We start from the raw sequence: 18,992 nt of genomic DNA on the forward strand, positions 1-18,992 counted from the left end.
AATCTTAGAAGGTGCGTACCTGAATCTTTGAGGGTAAGTCAGTATTGGGGCTTGCGAGACTGTATTGCGGTGGCCGGCTTACCTCAGGGGCGTTGTGATGTTGTCGACGGTAGACGTAAACTTTTGCTGTTCGGAGTCCAATGTGCGGCGGGCTCGCTTAGTCGCGCTAGTGATGCGCCAAGGCGGTCACGTGGAAGCTGCAGCCTTGCCCGTGCGAAAAGATAATCGTCAACCGCCACTGTTTCTCATCCATCACAGGTCCCTCCCATCGCGTGGGGTACTAAATGTCCTTCAACGCGCTCCTTTCGGTCTGATACCCCTTCGCGACCTCGAATCCCGATTCTGCCAATATTGCGCGGCCTCACTCCTACGCGGCGCTCCAAACGCCGTCCGCATAGCCTCAGGACTCGACTCCTGGCTTGGTCGCGGCACGCGCACGATCTTCCCCCTCACTACAGCATAGCCTGTAGGTTGAACTCGGAGGTTAGTTGGAATCTCAATCACGTTTCCGATTTTGCTTGGTTTCACGTCAACGGCTACCGACAACGCCGTCTGAAGCTCCTGAGTCTCCTCCCATATCTATATCTGCACCTACGACACCGGCGCAACGTACCCCGTGTCTCTACTGACCCAGACTCAACCCATATATCATACTGACCCTTCAAAGACGGGCATCCATCTGATCCAGGTAAGACGCGATGGCATTCCCTCCGCCGCCCCCTCCCCCTCCGCCCCCTCCGCCAGGGCCGCCGGGCTCAGGATTCGCTCCTCCTCCCCCACCCCCACCTCCAGGACCTCCTGGAGCACCGGGTACATCGGGCCCTGGTGGTAGACGACCTCCCATAGATCCGCAAGTTGCGAAGTTCGCGCAGAAGAAGAAGGACTGGCTGCGACAACAACGACAGCGCTTTGGCGAGAGGCGAAAGGCTGGCTTCGTGGAGACACAGAAGGCGGATCTACCCCCAGAGCATTTGCGGAAGGTGTTCAGGGATATTGGAGATGTTTCACAAAAGAAATTCACGAGCGACAAGCGAAGCTATCTCGGCGCGCTGAAGTTCATGCCGCATGCAGTTCTGAAACTTCTGGAGAATATGCCCATGCCTTGGGAGAGTAGGCGAGACGTCAAGGTTCTTTATCACACGAACGGATGCTTGACGCTGGTCAACGAGGTGCCCCGCGTCATTGAGCCGGTCTTCCATGCGCAGTGGGCGGCTATGTGGTTGGCCATGAGGAAAGAGAAGAGCGATCGCCGACACTTTAAGCGTATGCGATTCCCGCCATTCGACGACGAAGAGCCTCCTTTGCCTTACTCGGACAATATCGAGGATGTAGAGCCTCTTGAGCCGATTCAGCTAGAGCTTGATGAGGAAGAAGATGGCCCTGTATACGACTGGTTCTATGAGCATCGACCGCTCCTCGATACGCCTCACGTAAACGGCCCCAGCTATGAGAAGTGGAATCTTGACCTTCCCCAGATGGCGACGCTCTATCGACTCAGCCGTCAACTTCTCAGCGATCTAGTAGACAAGAACTATTTCCACATGTTCGACCTCGATAGCTTCCTCACAGCGAAGGCCCTGAATGTTGCGATACCTGGAGGACCCCGCTTTGAACCGCTATACAAGGATATCGACCCGAATGACGAGGACTTTGGCGAATTTAATGCTATCGACCGCATCATTTTTCGGTCTCCCATCCGGACGGAATACCGGGTGTCGTTTCCATTCCTCTACAATTCCCTCCCGCGCAGCGTCAAGCTGGCGTGGTATTCCTATCCTCAGGTGGTATATGTTCGTGCGGAGGATCCCAGCCTGCCGGCATTCTACTTTGATCCCATCATCAATCCTATCTCGTCCCGAGCTGTCGCCCCAAAGAACATCACTGTAAGCCATGAAGATGAGGTATTTGGATACGGAAACGACGAAGACGAGGAGGACGACTTCCAGCTGCCGGATGATGTCGAGCCGTTCATGGCAGACGAAGAGCTCTACACAGCAGAAACAGCCTCGGCAATTGCACTTTGGTGGGCACCTCATCCATTCGACAAGCGATCTGGCAGAATGGTGAGGGCTCAGGACGTCCCGCTTGTGAAGCAGTGGTATCTGGAGCACGTACCGTCTGGTCAGCCGGTCAAAGTTCGAGTGTCGTATCAGAAGTTGTTGAAGACTTACGTCCTCAACGAACTCCACAAGCGGCCGTCGAAAGCGCAGAACAAGCAAAACCTCATGCGCACATTGAAAGGAACAAAGTTCTTCCAGCAGACCAAGATTGACTGGGTTGAAGCTGGTCTACAAGTCTGCCGCCAGGGTTACAACATGTTGAATCTACTCATCCACCGGAAGAACCTGACGTACTTGCATCTCGACTACAACTTCAACCTGAAGCCGGTCAAGACACTTACTACGAAGGAACGAAAGAAGTCGCGATTTGGAAACGCATTCCATCTTATGCGTGAAATTCTTCGTCTGACGAAGCTCATCGTCGATGCGCAAGTCATGTACCGACTTGGCAACATTGATGCCTTCCAACTGGCCGATGGTATATTGTACGCCTTCAATCACGTCGGACAGTTGACGGGAATGTACCGATACAAGTACAAGCTCATGCATCAAATCCGTTCATGCAAGGACTTGAAGCATCTCATCTACTACCGTTTTAACTCTGGCCCCGTCGGTAAGGGTCCTGGTTGCGGGTTCTGGGCCCCAGCCTGGAGGGTATGGCTCTTCTTCATGCGCGGCATCATTCCATTGCTCGAGCGCTGGCTGGGGAATCTTCTTTCACGTCAATTCGAAGGCAGACACAGCAAAGGCGTTGCGAAGACGGTGACCAAGCAGCGAGTGGAGTCCCACTTTGACCTGGAGCTTCGTGCTGCCGTCATGAGCGATCTGATGGATATGATGCCAGAAGGCATCAAGCAGAACAAGGTCAACACTGTCCTGCAGCATCTCTCCGAAGCTTGGCGATGCTGGAAGAGCAACATCCCGTGGAAAGTACCGGGTCTTCCAGCTCCGATTGAGAACATCATTCTTCGCTACGTCAAGAGCAAAGCCGATTGGTGGATATCGGTCGCACACTATAACCGAGAGCGCATTCGGCGAGGCGCTACAGTCGACAAGACTGTTGCAAAGAAGAATCTTGGTCGGTTGACGCGTCTCTGGTTGAAGGCTGAGCAGGAGCGACAGCATAACTATATGAAGGATGGTCCGTACGTCTCTTCCGAGGAAGCCGTGGCGATCTACACTACCATGGTCCACTGGCTGGAAGCGCGAAAATTCCAGCCGATTCCCTTCCCCAGCGTCTCCTACAAGCACGACACCAAGATCCTCATCCTGGCCCTCGAGCGCCTTCGTGAGGCATACTCAGTTAAGGGCCGTCTCAATCAGAGCCAGCGCGAGGAGCTTGCACTGATTGAGCAAGCCTACGACTCCCCGGGAACTACGCTAGCCAGGATCAAGCGCTTCCTCCTCACTCAGCGCGCTTTCAAAGAGGTCGGAATCGACATGAATGACAACTACAGCACGATCAATCCGGTCTATGACGTCGAACCAATGGAAAAGATCACGGATGCATACCTGGACCAATACCTTTGGTATCAGGCTGATCAGCGGCACCTGTTCCCTGGCTGGATCAAGCCGTCAGATTCCGAGGTTCCACCTCTTCTCACGTACAAGTGGGCTCAGGGTATCAACAACCTCGACAAGGTCTGGGAATACCAGGACGGCGAATGCAACGTCATGATCGAGACACAGTTATCCAAGGTTTATGAGAAGATCGATCTGACACTGCTTAATCGCCTTCTTCGTTTGATCATGGACCACAATCTCGCAGACTACATTACGGCGAAGAACAATGTCCAGCTCAACTACAAGGACATGAACCACGTCAACGCTTACGGCATGATCCGAGGCCTGCAGTTCTCGGGCTTTGTGTTCCAGTATTACGGTCTTGTTCTAGATATCCTCCTCCTCGGTCTGCAGCGAGCAAACGAAATCGCGGGTGCGCCGGAGAGCCCCAACGACTTCCTCCAATTTAAGGACAAGGAGACTGAAGTTCGACATCCTATCCGGTTGTACACCAGGTACATTGATCGTATTTGGGTCTTCTTCAGGTTCACGGCTGAGGAGTCCCGCGACCTGATACAGCGATTCTTGACGGAGAACCCGGATCCCAACTTTGAGAATGTCATCGGTTACCGCAACAAGAAGTGCTGGCCCCGTGATTCCAGGATGCGTCTCATGCGTCACGATGTCAACCTTGGACGCGCCGTTTTCTGGGACCTGAAGAACCGTCTACCTCGTTCGATTACTACCATCGAGTGGGATGACACGTTTGCTAGCGTCTACAGCCGCGATAACCCAAACCTTCTCTTCTCCATGAGCGGCTTCGAAGTGCGCATCCTACCGAAAATTCGCAACCTTAGCGAAGAGTTCCCCACCAAGGATAGCGTTTGGTCGCTTGTTGACAACATGACCAAAGAGCGTACTGCTCATGCCTTCTTACAGGTGACAGAGGAAGATATTCAGAAGTTCAACAACCGCATCCGCCAGATTCTGATGTCATCCGGTTCGACGACCTTCACCAAGATCGCTAACAAGTGGAACACTACTCTGATTGCCCTCTTCACGTACTACCGAGAGGCTGCAGTATCCACTGTGAACCTTCTCGATACTATCGTCAAGTGTGAGACGAAGATTCAGACGCGAGTCAAGATCGGGCTGAACTCGAAGATGCCGTCGCGTTTCCCGCCTGCCGTGTTCTACACACCGAAGGAACTCGGTGGATTGGGAATGATTTCTGGATCACACATTCTCATTCCCGCCAGCGATAAACGTTGGTCTAAGCAGACTGACACGGGCGTCACGCACTACCGTGCTGGTATGTCCCATGACGAGGAGACGCTGATCCCGAACATCTTCCGGTATATCATTCCCTGGGAGTCGGAATTTATCGACTCTCAACGTGTCTGGATGGAGTACTCGCAGAAGCGCCAGGAAGCGCACCAGCAGAACCGACGGCTGACCCTTGAGGATCTGGAAGACAGCTGGGATCGGGGCCTGCCGCGTATTAACACTCTGTTCCAGAAAGACCGAAGCACCCTCAGTTTTGACAAGGGCTTCCGAGCTAGGACCGAATTCAAGATCTATCAGCACATGAAGAGCAACCCGTTCTGGTGGACAAGTCAGCGTCACGATGGTAAGCTCTGGAACCTAAACGCATACCGTACGGACGTCATCCAGGCTCTTGGTGGTGTCGAGACCATCCTTGAGCACACCCTTTTCAAGGCAACTGCGTTCCCCTCGTGGGAAGGACTTTTCTGGGAGAAGGCCTCCGGTTTCGAAGAATCCATGAAATTCAAAAAGCTCACCAATGCCCAGCGGTCCGGACTGAACCAGATTCCCAATCGTCGATTTACCCTTTGGTGGTCTCCGACCATCAACCGTGCGAACGTCTACGTGGGTTTCCAGGTCCAGCTCGATTTGACTGGTATTTTCTTGCACGGCAAGATCCCTACACTCAAGATCTCGCTAATCCAAATCTTCCGTGCCCATCTGTGGCAGAAGATTCACGAGTCTGTCGTCATGGATTTGTGCCAGGTCTTCGACCAGGAACTAGAGGCTCTTGGGATCGAGACGGTGCAGAAAGAGACCATCCATCCCCGAAAGTCGTACAAGATGAACAGCTCTTGCGCGGATATCCTGCTGTTTGCCAGCCACAAGTGGAGTGTTTCGCCGCCATCGATGCTCTACGATACTAAGGATTCCATGAGCGCAGCCACCACCAACAAATTCTGGATCGACGTTCAGCTGCGCTATGGGGATTATGATTCTCACGATATCGAGCGCTACGTCCGTGCCAAGTATCTCGATTACACCCAGGATAGCATGAGTATCTACCCCTCGGCTACTGGATTGATGATTGCGATCGACCTTGCATACAACTTGTACTCGGCTTACGGACAGTACTTCCCCGGTCTCAAGCAGCTTATCCAGCAGGCTATGGCCAAAGTCATGAAGGCCAATCCCGCTCTTTACGTCCTCCGTGAGCGTATTCGAAAGGGTCTCCAGCTGTACGCTTCAGAGAGCAACCAGGAGTTCTTGAACTCCCAGAACTACTCCGAACTATTCAGCAACCAGGTCCAGCTGTTCATCGATGATACGAATGTGTACCGTGTCACGATCCACAAGACGTTCGAGGGCAACCTTACCACCAAGCCCATCAATGGAGCCATCTTCATCTTCAACCCACGAACCGGACAGCTTTTCTTGAAGATTATCCACACGAGCGTCTGGGCCGGTCAGAAACGTCTTGGTCAGTTAGCGAAGTGGAAGACGGCGGAAGAAGTAGCGGCTCTCATTCGTTCTCTGCCTGTCGAAGAGCAGCCGAAGCAGCTTATCGTGACGCGTAAGGGCTTGCTTGATCCTCTCGAAGTTCACCTTCTCGACTTCCCTAACATCTCGATTCGCGCGTCGGAACTGCAGCTACCATTCCAAGCCGCCATGAAGGTCGAGAAACTCGGCGACATGATTCTCCGTGCGACTGGACCTCAGATGGTTCTTTTCAATCTGTATGATGAGTGGCTGAAGACCATCTCGTCTTACACTGCTTTCTCTCGGCTGATCCTTATCTTGCGTGCGCTCCACGTCAACCAGGACAAGACCAAGCTACTGTTGCGTCCTGACAAGACTGTCATCACGCAGGAGCATCACATCTGGCCAACTCTCTCAGATGAGGACTGGATCAAGGTTGAGGTTCAACTTCGCGATCTCATTCTTAACGACTATGGCAAGAAGAACAACGTCAACACCTCTTCGCTCACGAGTAGTGAGGTGCGTGATATCATCCTGGGTATGGAAATCTCGGCGCCCTCGATGCAGCGTCAGCAGGCCGCAGAAATCGACAAGCAGCAGCAAGACCAGCAACAGTTGACCGCCGTCACCACGAAGACTCAGAACGTTCACGGTGAAGAGATGGTCGTTACCACCACATCGCAGTACGAGCAAGCGACGTTCGCCTCCAAGACCGAATGGCGGACGCGAGCGGTGGCAACGTCCAACCTCCGGACTCGTGCGAACAACATCTATATCAACTCGGAGGACGTCAAGGAGGAAGGTCACTTCACTTACGTCATGCCGAAGAATGTTCTCAAGCGGTTCATCACGATTGCCGATCTGCGTGTCCAGGTTGCGGGCTACCTCTATGGCAAACCGCCGCGAGACAACGACCAAGTCAAGGAGATTGTCACCATTGTCATGATTCCGCAGGTTGGCAACACACGAGACGTTCAGCTACCCAAGCAGCTACCTCAGCATGAGTACCTCAACGATCTAGAGCCTCTGGGTATCATCCACACTGTCAGCGGAAACGAGCCGCCCTATATGCAGGCCAGCGATGTCACCCAGCATGCCCGACTGATGAACACGCACGCCAACTGGGACAAGAAGACCGTCTCCATGACCGTCTCCTTCACACCTGGTTCTGTCTCGCTCGCCGCTTGGGCCCTTACACCCGCGGGCTACAAGTGGGGCGCGGAGAACAAGGACATCATGTCTGACAATCCCGCCGGCTTCTCCACCTCCTTCGGCGAAAAGTGCCAGCTGCTCCTTTCCGACAAGATCCGCGGCTACTTCCTTGTTCCAGATAACGGTGTCTGGAATTATAGCTTCATGGGTAGTGCTTTCAGTAACGTAGAGAAGAAGCCGGTGCATGTTAGGCTGGATACGCCACCAAGGTTCTATGACAGCGTGCATCGGCCGCTGCATTTCCATAATTTCGCTGAGTTGGAGGACGTTTGGGTGGATCGAGAGAACCAATTTGAGTAGACAGATCATGACGTGATAGGGATTATCACGCTGTAAGCTTATTCGGCGTCGGGGCAGGCAATGGCGTTCCTAAGTGAGCATGGACCGAGGAACAAAAGTGGCGTACAGTGTATATTAGTTTAATTCAGTGATGTGTATTTGTTCAATTTTCAACTTGACGAGTCCTCGCAGCCTCTCTCGTATCATTCTTCCTGGCTCACTTCCGCTCAGTCGCTTTCCGCTTTCGTTCCAGCACTTTGGGTTCCAGGAAGGGTGAGGGAGTTAGAAGAGGGTTGAACTGGATCACTGGCCCCTTCCGTCAGCTGCATTTCGCTTTCTAGATACCAGTTCGTACCTTTGCGTTTGCTCTGCTCTAAACTGAATGAAAGATCCCCCTGGGCTGTTTGTCCCTCGGTCGCAGAGGCTGACGTCAGTGGTCTTGACGCCGGCTTCAGACTTCGCTTCCCCAGCAACACAGTCCTTGGACCACTGCTCGAAGACTCGGGAGACATCCTGAACAGACAGATTATGTGCTTCGCTTCTTCCAAACTGTGCGTCGTCTGCAGAGCGGGGTCTAGAGACGGAGCGGCCCGTGCGTCATGCGCGTTGTGCCCCGCTGTTGCCATGCTGGGCGATAGCCGCGGAAGAAGCAACGACATGCCGCATGGGCATGCGTCTCGTTTGCGTATCTGGACCAGTTGAAAGGCACCACTCGCGTTCTCTGTTTTATCTATGATGGAGACCTGCCTATCGGACCTGTCGTGGAGAACGCGGATGGCGTTACGCTCGGTTGGTAGATCAGCGGTTCTGCGTATATATCTGTGGAGCACTGCGCGGGAATACAGCGGATTCAATTCGATTCTGCTCCTTCAATTGCCAGACCGACATCATGGCGTTGTCACAGCTTTCGACTCCGTCGGCTTCTTGTCTTGCGTGCTACGGCTTGATTGCTCTTGTCGCCTACGTAAGTACGCCTTTTCAGGTGTCCGTTATATCAAACAGCCTGACTCGCTTCAGTTCGCTGTTTTATCCATCTATCGCGTCTTCTTCCATCCCCTCGCAAAGTATCCGGGGCCGCTCAGCTACAAGCTCAGTGGCTGGCCGCTCCTATGGCAAGCTTACACTGGAGACCGACATATATGGCATTTGAAGGACCATGAGAAATACGGTATGCGAACCAGGCTGCTTATCGTAATGGGTGCGGTCAGATGACATGAACGCTCACTGATCTTGGATGTTACGTAATTGGCAGGACCAATCGTCCGCATCGCACCAAACACCCTCTCTTTCAACACCGCGTCAGCATTGAACACCATCTACGCTCCAAGAAACGCCAACGTTAAGAAAGGCGAATGGTACAAGACCTTCGACATCGCTGCCGGCACGTACAGCAGCTTCACGGAGACTGATAAGGAGAAGCATGCGATTAAGAGGAAATGGATGAGTCCAGCGTTCTCCGTCGAGTCTATGAAAAAGAATGAATCGGTGATCATCGATACCATTGAGCGGTTTTGCGAAACGATCAAGCCGGCGACAGAGGGCTGGGGCCCGAAGTGGAATATTTCCGAAGTGACGACTTTTTTGGGGTTTGATATCATGGGCGGGTTGGTGTTTGGGTGCGATTTTCGCAGTGTGCAGGAGCGCGAGAATAGGGACCTTGCGAACTCGGTGCTACCGGCTTCGAAGTTTCTCTACTGGGTACGTCCTTGCCCACATTGTCCTCGGCATGTGCTGATATTGTGGAAAGGTCTCCTATCTTCCCATGGCGGTCGTTGTGCGCCCGCTGCTGCGCACGAAGCTCTTCGAGATCGTTGGCGGCAAGCCAGTAGCGGACAATAACCGACTGATCGACTACGCAAACGCCCAGGTGCAGGCTCGCAATTCGGGGAATGAGGGGAATGAAAAGGGTATAAAGCGCGATCGAATAGATTTCCTGTCGCGTTTGGTGGGTGCTGAGGATAAGAAGACGGGTTGGCGCCCAACGACACTCGACCTGGATGTTGAAAGTCTCAACATGATGAACGCTGGCGCGGATCCGTATAGCAGCGTCATTGCTGGTGCGATCTTCTACCTCGTGCACAATCCAACCGCGCTGGAGAAGGCTACGGCGGAAATCCGGTGCGTTTAGCATCTTCCCCCGGTCCACTATATTGACGCTCTCCAGGTCGACTTTTGCATCACCGGGCGAGATCTGTAATGGCTCGAAACTAAACTCATGCACGTACCTCTATGCCTGCATCGAAGAAACGCTTCGTCGCACAGCCCCGGTCCCTAGCCACCTCCCACGCGTCGTGCTCCCAGGTGGCATCGAAGTTGACGGCCGTTTCCTGCCCGAGGGAACCGTGGTCGGCGTCCCCGCCTACACGATCCACCACAACCCAGCCTACTTCTCGGACCCATGGTCCTTCAAGCCGGAGCGCTGGATCGAGTCCCCCGACAACCTGCAATCCGCCATCGACCACGCGCGCAGGGCGTTTGAACCATATGGGCTGGGCACGAGGCAATGTATTGGCAAGAATTTAGCGTACTTGCAGTTGAAGTTGACGCTTGCGCACGTGCTGTGGAGGTTCGATCTGAGGTTGGCGCCGGACGAGAGGGGCAAGGGAGGGGGCAGGAAGGGACTGGGTGTTGGGAGGGAGAGGGAGGATGAGTTTCAGATGTGGGATGCGTTGGGGTTTGCGAGGGATGGGCCGATGGTGGAGTTTAGGGTGGCTCAATAGTCGCGTGTATCGGGGGTTTGAGGGTCTGTTTTATAGTTTCGGCGCTGCGCGATTTGATATGCTATAATCGGCGTGTGGGGAAGGGTTGCGACGGCTGTAAGGGTCTTCGCATGTGGATGTGGAGAAGCAGCAAGGACACGCTTCAAAGTCCAATCCTAGGGTTGAGTTACTAAGTTTATTGTATGCTGCTCAACCCCCGTACTATGTCAACAATCGGCCATGTTATTACTGTCAAACGTCATATGAACATGTACACGCTGTCTCTCCATACTACCTCTCGCCACCTTCTCCTCATCCTCCTCTAAAGAGATTCTTCGTAACGACACACTACCTCCACGATGAAGCTCCTGCACTTTCTCTACGGAGCCCTAGCTCTTTCCACAAGCGTCTCAGCCTACACTCTCCCAAAAGCCAGAGAGAGCCTCGTCACGAGCTGGAATGGAACCGCCAACTCAACCTCCTCAGCCATCCCCTACTCCTCCGCAACCCCAATCTACAACTCCACCTACAGTACCTCCAAAGACGCAGTCTCATCGCCGAACAACGTCTCCGAGCCGCTTCCATCCCCAATAGCTTCTTCGTGGCCATCTCCAGTCCTCTGGGCCAACAGCACCAGCAGCAACACCAACAGCACCAAGCTCCCACTCTCCTCTCTGAACATAAACACCACCTCCTCTTCCGCCTCGCCAAAAAAAGCGCTGTCAAACCCCGGCCCCGACAAAGCCTCCTCAAACCCCACCCGCGACCCCGACACTCTCGCCCACACCCAAGGCCTCCCGAACCCACACGACGTCTCGCGCACGAAGCTCACCACCTTCTGCGGCACCTCCTCCACAGAGCGCGCGCACTGCCGCGCGCTCGCCTCGCACGTGCACCAGTGCAGTGGCGCGCAGCGCCCGTGCCCGGACGGCCTTGCGCGCGACCTGCTCGCGTCGACGGTCGCGCTGGATCCGTGTGCCGCGGCGGATGAGCATCTTGAGTCGGCGCTGTGTGAGAAGTGGGCGGTTGAGGCGCGGAGGTGTCGCGATGCGAGCAAGAGGGCGTGTGGGCATCATCATGTGCTGTATTTGCTGAGGGGGATGAGGGACTTTTTGGGGCTGGAGGCGGAGTAGGGAGTGAGGATGGGTGGGGATGGTGGAGGAGTGGGGCGTTTGGTTTCTTTGGAGAGGCGCAATGGATGTAATGTCGGGCATTCATTCATGCTGTTACTGTAGTTTACTACTCTTACCATATCGATATAATACTTTGGTGGCTTGGTAAATTTCGTATCTCGGATGCCCGTCTCTCTCAGGCTTCCCGTTGTAATTCTCCGTTGGTATGTGACGATCTGGCTGCGGTTGGCGAGGACACTTTTGTTAAATTCCTAGAGTCCACGTCTGCAAAGGCGGGAAGGGAAGGCCGAAGAGGTTGAATCCTAAGAGCGAGGAATCCTGTTATCAGATGAAGGAAGACCAGGATAGGGTTGCTGCGAGAACCGAGCACCGCCAGGAGATTTAAAAGGCAGAGAAGATGACAAGCTTTAGGTCGCCGCAAGGCGGCTGCCAGTGCTTGATTTCCTTGACGTCGTTGTGGTTTACGATCCTTCGAATTCGTGCGCTCGCGTGGCTCTCGGTGCAGTCAGGGGTCCCCTCGGCCGAACTCCGCTCGGTAGGGTAGGCGATGTAAGCGAGCTTGGCGAGAATTCAGCGTCTGCACCTCACCGCTTGAAGCCGCTCAACGCCGTTCACACAATTGTCGAGGGCGCTTAGGCAGATCGGCAACCGACATCACGCACGAGGGCACTGCTCGGGGGATAGGATGAAGTGGAGGGAGTGAGGCGACTTAGAAAGGGTGACTGTGCGACTACGCTGACAAAGGACGAGCACGCTGTGCAATAGGCTCTCCGCTGGAGAGCATACGGCCTTATCAGGTCGGTGCGGCGATGCTGACGGCTCGATCTTCGTACAGCGAGCGCATCGAGTTTTCGTTGTTGAGACGCTTGCAGCAGTGTGAGCCTCGGGGTGCGACCTCCTCCCAAATCCCTTCCTCCATCGAGCGCAGAATATGTCGACAACAACTTCACAGAGTATTCAGGTCAGGAGAGGCGGCATCGCCGCCCGTCTTGTTGCTGAGCCCCTCAACCTTCCGAAAGGACGGCGTCTATACGAACTGCACGCCGAAGCTGACACCATCACGTTTGCCGGTAGCGTGCGATCACTAGTTGGTATGAGGAATCGTTCGTTCCGGGTTGTTTTTCTATTCGCTGACTATAATTCTCTTAATGTGGGCATTGTAGGTCGCCGCACGGACGTCAGCTCAAATTGCATTTCAGCCCCCATGGCAGGCCCTCAGGGACCCACAGTCAGACGCTTGAAGAACAACGCGACAAATCACAATCTCTCGCTCGATCTTAGCTTCGCATTAGAGCGCTCAGCTGCAATCCTGCGGCTCAGAGCACTCTAGCTAGGTTGAGGAAAAGGTCCCCGTACCACGGCGAATCAACCCTCTCCACGACGATTACGAGCATCAATATGAGAGATAGAATGCTTCCGGAACGCCTCTCAGCTGATTTTTACAGCTTTGGTTCGCGCCAAAGGCATGGTTATGAGTGGGTGGCACTGATGGGTAAGGCTTTCTGGAGCGGTGCTTCCGCATCCCGGCACTGTGTTCCGCCGGTTACTATTGATAAACGCCTGGCGGCCCGCTGCCCAGACGGTTTCTGTTCCTTCTCGGTCGGTTCCTGAAGCGTTGCTCCACCTTCCGCAAATATGGATCATGTTGATGGTTCTGGGAGACATGCGGAGGCGATCGGTACGCCGACGAGTCCTCCTCGGAGGTATACCTCGCCGCTGTCTGAGATGATCGACAATACGCCGCCGATGCCTGTTGAAGCTCATGGCTTCCCGTGAGTGCCATACCTACCCCACTGGAATATGGTGTTCCGATCTTCGAGACGACTTAGCAACCATCTGACTAGACTACAGGCCGTACAACGACAAGAAATATCCACCCAGCTCACCTACCGACTACTCCGCTCTCGAGGTTGTTGAGCCATACCCTTCCCAATATGCCCACTATGACAGCCCGCCGCCCGGTTCACCTCCTCCCCACGCTATGTCGCCGCAATTTGCGCCAATGCAATTCAACGAAAAGGGCGAACCGATCACCCACGATCAAGCAGTACCCGCCAAAGAATCGAGGACGTGCGGTATGAGGAGGCGTACGTTCTTCATTATGCTGATCGCTTTGGTTATCGCTATTGTCGTTCTTGGTGTTGCTCTTGGTGTGGGACTGGGCGTGGGATTGAAGAAAGACTCGTACGTGGTGGCAATGCTTTTAATTCTTGCAAGGCTGACGGGATGTTAGTGATGGAGATAATTCCTCGGATCCGTACTGTCTCGATCACCCGGAGCTCTGCATTGGCGGCGCGCTCGACGCCAACTTCTACTCCAAGCAAGGCGCATTCAACGGAACGGGCATTGCGCTGGCAGGCGAATCATGGAACAAGGATCAACGCCGCATTTTCACGCTGTACTTCCAGCACCACACCGGTGATTTACGTTTTATGCAGTATACAACGGATCGGCAGTGGATCGGAGGAACTAAGTCGGAGACTGTCGCAACGGATGCAAAGGATTCGACGCCCATTTCTGCCGTGGCATATGCCCTGAACCACACACAATACGTGAGCAGCACCCTGACTTGTGTCGACCTGGCTAACAAAGCGGGTATAGTTCCATCTCTTCTACGTCTCCAAGAATAACACAATCCGACAAATGACGTTTAACAACGACACTTCTATTTGGCAACCTGGCCCGCTGAGCGGCTTGAACCTCGAAGTATTTGACTCGCCCAGCGTCGGACTGCAGGCCTGCTGGAAGGGCAACTTTTACGGCGACTCCGACTATTCCAAGTTTCCGACGGCCAGCGGCCAGGCGAACGAGATACCTTTCGATGAGCGCGTCGGCATGAACCTGTGGTACGCGAGCGACGAGTCAACGTTCGAGCAGTACGCGTGGTACAACGGGCAGGACATGTGGGTAAAATTAAACCCATGGCAAGGCAAAAATGGACATGCGGGCGTAGGCTGTTACTCATGGGGCACGGGCACAACCACCTACGCGATGATGGTCAACAAGAACAACGACACCGAGATCTGGTGGAAGGACACAAACACCACGACCACGTCCGAAGATTCCCACCCAATCAATTCGTGGGTGAACTCAACAGACGCCGCGATCCGCGGCGTCTACCCGTCGACATCGCTCGGCTACACAACCTACTTCTACGCGCAGATGGCGGACCGCTCGGTGCAGGGCTTCAACATCACGTACAGCGCCGAGAACACGACGATCGAGCAGGACGACACGTTCACCATTACCGATCCGGGGGGCCCCGTGCCCGGCCTCGGTGGCACGCATCTGACGTGCACGGCGTTCGCGGAGACGCAGATGGATGGCAATGTGACGAAGACGCTGTGGGATAGTCTGTATGTGTTTTACCAGACGGAGGGCGACGATATCACGGCGTTTACGCGGCCGATTGCCGGCGGCGAGTGGACGAAGGGCAGCTTGAAGATACCGGATGAGTAGTGAGCTGAGCCGCGGTGCCTGCGGTTAGGAGTTCTGGTAGATTTCCTTCTTCTCCAGCGCGTCGCTCTTTGTTGCTGGATGGATGGATGGATGGATGGATGGCGGGTTTGCGCCGTGTATATACCTCTTCTTAAAGCTAATGATGACGATGATGATACCTCCCCTGCGCGTCTCTGAGCTAGTTTAAGAGTCAGTTCGTTTCGCGTGGTACATAATCTAGATATGGAAAGCGGCTACTTTTCGCTCAATAGATCGAGTGGTCCGGAGTCCCTCTACTTTACTGAAGCACTCCATATCCTTACCGTAAGCCGCGTGAGCCACGACTCCCTTCCACTCTGTAAAGTTTGTAAGCTTCGCAGAAAGGGCGGGTATGGGCAGGGGGGCGGTCGCCACAGTCGGCCTTTGAGGACCGTTAGCGAAGCGTGGTCTCCAATCCCATCCCTTCACACGACGGCCTTCCGAGCGTACGCGCAACGAGAAGGAGAGCACGTTTCAACTTCTTGGTAATACGGCGGCCTCTCCGCCTTCAGGGTATATGCTGTAGCATTAAACGATGCAGCCGTCGAAGCCTGGGGACACGGCACGTCTGAGCGACCGCCCTCGCGAAACGGGAATGAAGTGTTTCCGTCGATGAGGATAGATAAATAACTGGGATGTTACTGTAAAGGACGGATATGGAAATGCTGGAAGCGGCTATTTTGTGCTTCAGTGTTATTCTGATGCCGAAGGACTTCTGGAAGGGCGTTGTGTTGACGCAGTCAGAATTGCCGATGCGAGTAGTGCCCAGCGAGAGATGAACGCGTTCCATGACTTCGGACAGACAAATATCGCTGGGGTTAACTGCAGACTGATGGACGAGTGACGGAATGCAAAGAAGAACTCGTGATATCGATGTATTCTCGTTGCGTCGTATATATCTCGTGTGCTTCCACGCACCGGCTGCCCCGATATCAATAGCGAATGAGGGTATCGTATCGTACAATTCCTCGATCATCAACAGTATATAGCCATCTGTTACGCCGACAAGCACTCCGTATCAACACTTATAAGTCATCACCGCCCTCATAGCGCCTCAAAAACTCCCACATAGCCCTAACTACAGCAACGCCACCACCCTGCGTCTCGACGGTGCGGCCTCGCCCCCGATCATTGAGATCACTCGTAATGTGGACGTTGCGTGGAGACAAGGGCTGGAAGATGAATTCCTCGCCCGTCCCCGGGTCGGAAACGTCAGAAAGCGAATTGCGATAGTCGAAAGCGTCCCCGGGGATTAGCGGATTCGCCTCAGGTGGCCACTCCGCCTTTCTCCGCGCATCTGGGTCCGCCTCCGCGCCCCACCACGTGCCAAACTTTCCCTTGCTGTCTCGAGTCTTAAGCGCGGCTTGTGCGTTGTGGACCACCCACGGCGCATACTCGTTGCAGCTCTGGTGATGTAGTTTACCCGTGGCCGGCGAAGCGCCGAACGTCTTGCCGCGGCGGACGGGGACGAGAGGAAGCGGCGTGCAGAATGTAGTTAGGTGGTGAAAGAAGATTCCCTTAAACGTGTGCCCGTTTTGCGAGCAGGTGCCGAAGGGGTCGCAGAGCTCGGTGAGGATACCGTGCGCACCGAGGCCAGCCCAGCCGCCGGCTGGTACTGGGAAGAGGTAGGGATTCCTTGCGGGGTTTTCGTGCTTGGATGGGGTCGTGAGGGAGACTGTCGGCGCGATGTCGGTGTCTGTCCAGCCAGTAGCGTGGATCACGTTGCGGATAAGTTCGTGGCCGTCTTCGAGGTAGGTTATGTTTCCCGTAGCTTCCCAGAGCCCGCGGAGACCAGAGAGAATCACGCCTTGGTTGTAGGTGTATACCATTTCGTTACGGTCATCGCATTCCGTTTTACTGTGGTTGCGGTAGTAGTCCTTAATGTGGAAGCCGTCCACGTAGAGACCCTGGTCATTTGTCATCCCAACGTTCTTGAGCCAGTCATAACCATTGATTGCATTCGCGAGATAGATCGGATCGTATGTTGGAGACGCTGGGGTTCCGTCTGGGCAAGCGGCAGGGTCGCGTTGTTCTTGTGCGTGGAGTCTCTTCCAGTCGGGGTGTGCTTGATCCTTCGCGCCTAGGAACGGGGAGCAGTTATCGTCGCCGGGGAAGTAGAGATACATGTCGATGCTGGCCGAGATGAACAGCTCGTTCGTGATGGCGTTCTTGTAAGGTAGTAATCGTGGATTCCACGTCAGGCCTCCACCGCAGAGTCTCCAATCCCATCCCTTTTCGGCCAATTCATAGAATACCCTTGCGCGATGTGCAAACGCAGGTATGAACTGTCGCGCGTACCACTCTCCATCTCCGTTCTCACCGCTAGGCGGATAATGGCTGTCCGAATGTGAATCTATAAATTGTACGCTCTCCAGCCACCCTAAAACCACCCACAGGATATCGTCGTACGCCTGGTTCCGTATCGCAAAGTGGTCCTCTCCAAAGTAGTACGTGATGATATGACTGAAGTATTTGTTGATCTCATTTTCTATCATTTGCGCTTCCACATCGAGTTTCCGCGTCTTGTCAAATGTGCCCGGCATGGTGTAGGTCAACGAGTGGGAAAGCGAGGAGAGCGTTGCGGAGACATGGGTCCCCATTACGGCGGCAGTCCAGTCAATTGCTGTGGTCCACTTCCCGAGCCAAAGCGAGAAGTATTCGGTTTGCATTGTTTCGAGCGCAGCGTGGAGTTCTTGGAGGGCGTTGGTTACGGCAGTGGGGGAGTAGAAGGCCGCGTGCTCGCGCACGGGCTCGTCTGGGGGAATATTGGGCCGCAGTGGGTGGAAAGCATTCTGATTTTCGGTCTCGTAAACCGCTTCTCTCTCTGCTGTCGAGATTTAGTGACTGCTGGCGCGGAACAGGCTGGAAGGAGAGCTTACTGGGGGCAGCTTCCCCGTTACTTTCTCTGGCTAACGTAAAGAAGGCCAAGAAGCCGAGCAGGAGAAGCATGTCCAGCCATAGTCGCTCATTGAAGGCGACCCAGTTTCTCATGATTGCGAGCGACAAGAAGCGTCGGATGCCCCAATTGGAACGAATGGCTGTGCGGGCTCGAGCTGAACGATGTTTGAAGGGAATCGCAGGCCGCCCTGCGAGAGAGCGGCGGGTATAAACGTGCTAGGAAACGGACATAGGATCAATAGAGCTCATACAGGCCAGGACCCAAGCGATGCGATCAACGGCTGCGAAGGTGGAGGAAGGAGCGTCAGCTCGTGCGGAGGGATGATGGCATGGAGATGTTCAAGCTCGGGCCATGTGCTTTCGAGTCATGGCCCCCATATTTGAAGGAAAGACGGCGTTCTTGGCAGCTCTGGACGTGGTGCACTCGACCTCCTGTCTAGAAAATTCCCCTTCCATTACAATGCCTTCAGCACAGTTTGCTCGCTGTCAATGAATATACCTGGGCATGTAGGTACCCGCGCTGTGAGATCTGACGGGAACTAACCAGTCCCATGAATCTCATTCTGCAGGAACCAGAGAACCCCGCACTACTAGCCTCCTTCGTCCAACCCTTCAGATTCATCGACCTCTAAACCCAATCTCAAAACCCCATTGTGAGATTGGGCTTAGTTCAACGACTGGATCTGCAACTTCGACGGAGGAGGGAGGATGGGAAACACCGGCCCTTGGAAGAGGCGTATGTGCATGGCGCTGGTGTACTGGAGTTGTGAAGCAGAAGAGGTTGGAGAAGATATGCATTGTTTAAGATTATTATGGAGAGCATGGCAATGTGTTCTGGGTGTGCAGGCACTCTATTCCAAAATTTGTAGCTACAATTATAGGTAGAAGGCACTTTAGCTATGGGCTGAAGCGTCACTCTGCGAAGATACAACCTGAACGTTTCCCTCCAACTCGCTTAGCACAAACGGATCCACGCGGCTTCTCCG

General features: G+C 54.3%; 6 protein-coding genes across 6 annotated transcripts; 5 read left to right on the forward strand and 1 right to left on the reverse strand.

Annotated features, from left to right (window-relative positions):
* The first annotated feature begins 253 nt into the window (after nucleotides 1–253).
* Nucleotides 254–7,957, forward strand: BU26DRAFT_520810 (PROCN-domain-containing protein). The gene is made up of 2 exons (XM_033829380.1): nucleotides 254–483; nucleotides 668–7,957. The coding sequence occupies exon 2, from the start codon at nucleotides 699–701 to the stop codon at nucleotides 7,818–7,820; it is 7,122 nt and encodes a 2,373-aa protein (XP_033682744.1). The 5' UTR covers nucleotides 254–483; nucleotides 668–698; the 3' UTR covers nucleotides 7,821–7,957.
* Nucleotides 7,958–8,506: 549 nt separating this feature from the next.
* Nucleotides 8,507–10,718, forward strand: BU26DRAFT_460116 (benzoate 4-monooxygenase cytochrome P450). Its single transcript, XM_033825023.1, has 5 exons — nucleotides 8,507–8,763; nucleotides 8,817–8,967; nucleotides 9,052–9,497; nucleotides 9,547–9,917; nucleotides 9,964–10,718. The coding sequence occupies exons 1-5, from the start codon at nucleotides 8,689–8,691 to the stop codon at nucleotides 10,517–10,519; spliced, it is 1,599 nt and encodes a 532-aa protein (XP_033682745.1). The 5' UTR covers nucleotides 8,507–8,688; the 3' UTR covers nucleotides 10,520–10,718.
* Nucleotides 10,719–10,857: 139 nt separating this feature from the next.
* Nucleotides 10,858–12,090, forward strand: BU26DRAFT_606604 (uncharacterized protein; the record flags this gene model as incomplete). The annotated part of the gene is made up of 1 exon (XM_033835676.1): nucleotides 10,858–12,090. One exon carries the CDS (start codon nucleotides 10,858–10,860, stop codon nucleotides 11,629–11,631), a length of 774 nt encoding a protein of 257 aa, XP_033682746.1. The 3' UTR covers nucleotides 11,632–12,090.
* A 325-nt stretch (nucleotides 12,091–12,415) lies between these two features.
* Nucleotides 12,416–13,010, forward strand: BU26DRAFT_352964 (uncharacterized protein). The gene has a single exon (XM_033822491.1). The coding sequence runs from the start codon at nucleotides 12,563–12,565 to the stop codon at nucleotides 12,959–12,961; it is 399 nt and encodes a 132-aa protein (XP_033682747.1). The 5' UTR covers nucleotides 12,416–12,562; the 3' UTR covers nucleotides 12,962–13,010.
* A 623-nt stretch (nucleotides 13,011–13,633) lies between these two features.
* Nucleotides 13,634–15,090, forward strand: BU26DRAFT_429411 (uncharacterized protein; the record flags this gene model as incomplete). Its single annotated transcript, XM_033823830.1, has 3 exons — nucleotides 13,634–13,815; nucleotides 13,865–14,183; nucleotides 14,233–15,090. The coding sequence occupies 3 exons, from the start codon at nucleotides 13,634–13,636 to the stop codon at nucleotides 15,088–15,090; spliced, it is 1,359 nt and encodes a 452-aa protein (XP_033682748.1).
* Nucleotides 15,091–15,871: 781 nt separating this feature from the next.
* On the reverse strand, nucleotides 15,872–18,238 carry BU26DRAFT_460120 (glycoside hydrolase family 76 protein). The gene is made up of 2 exons (XM_033825024.1): nucleotides 17,988–18,238; nucleotides 15,872–17,935 (listed from the first exon to the last, which is right to left on the reverse strand). The coding sequence occupies exons 1-2, from the start codon at nucleotides 18,097–18,099 to the stop codon at nucleotides 16,134–16,136; spliced, it is 1,914 nt and encodes a 637-aa protein (XP_033682749.1). The 5' UTR covers nucleotides 18,100–18,238; the 3' UTR covers nucleotides 15,872–16,133.
* Nucleotides 18,239–18,992: the final 754 nt, after the last annotated feature.

The sequence above is a fragment of the Trematosphaeria pertusa genome (assembly GCF_010094035.1).
Source record: "Trematosphaeria pertusa strain CBS 122368 unplaced genomic scaffold BU26scaffold_9, whole genome shotgun sequence".
In the NCBI taxonomy this organism is placed as follows: Eukaryota; Fungi; Ascomycota; class Dothideomycetes; order Pleosporales; family Trematosphaeriaceae; genus Trematosphaeria; species Trematosphaeria pertusa.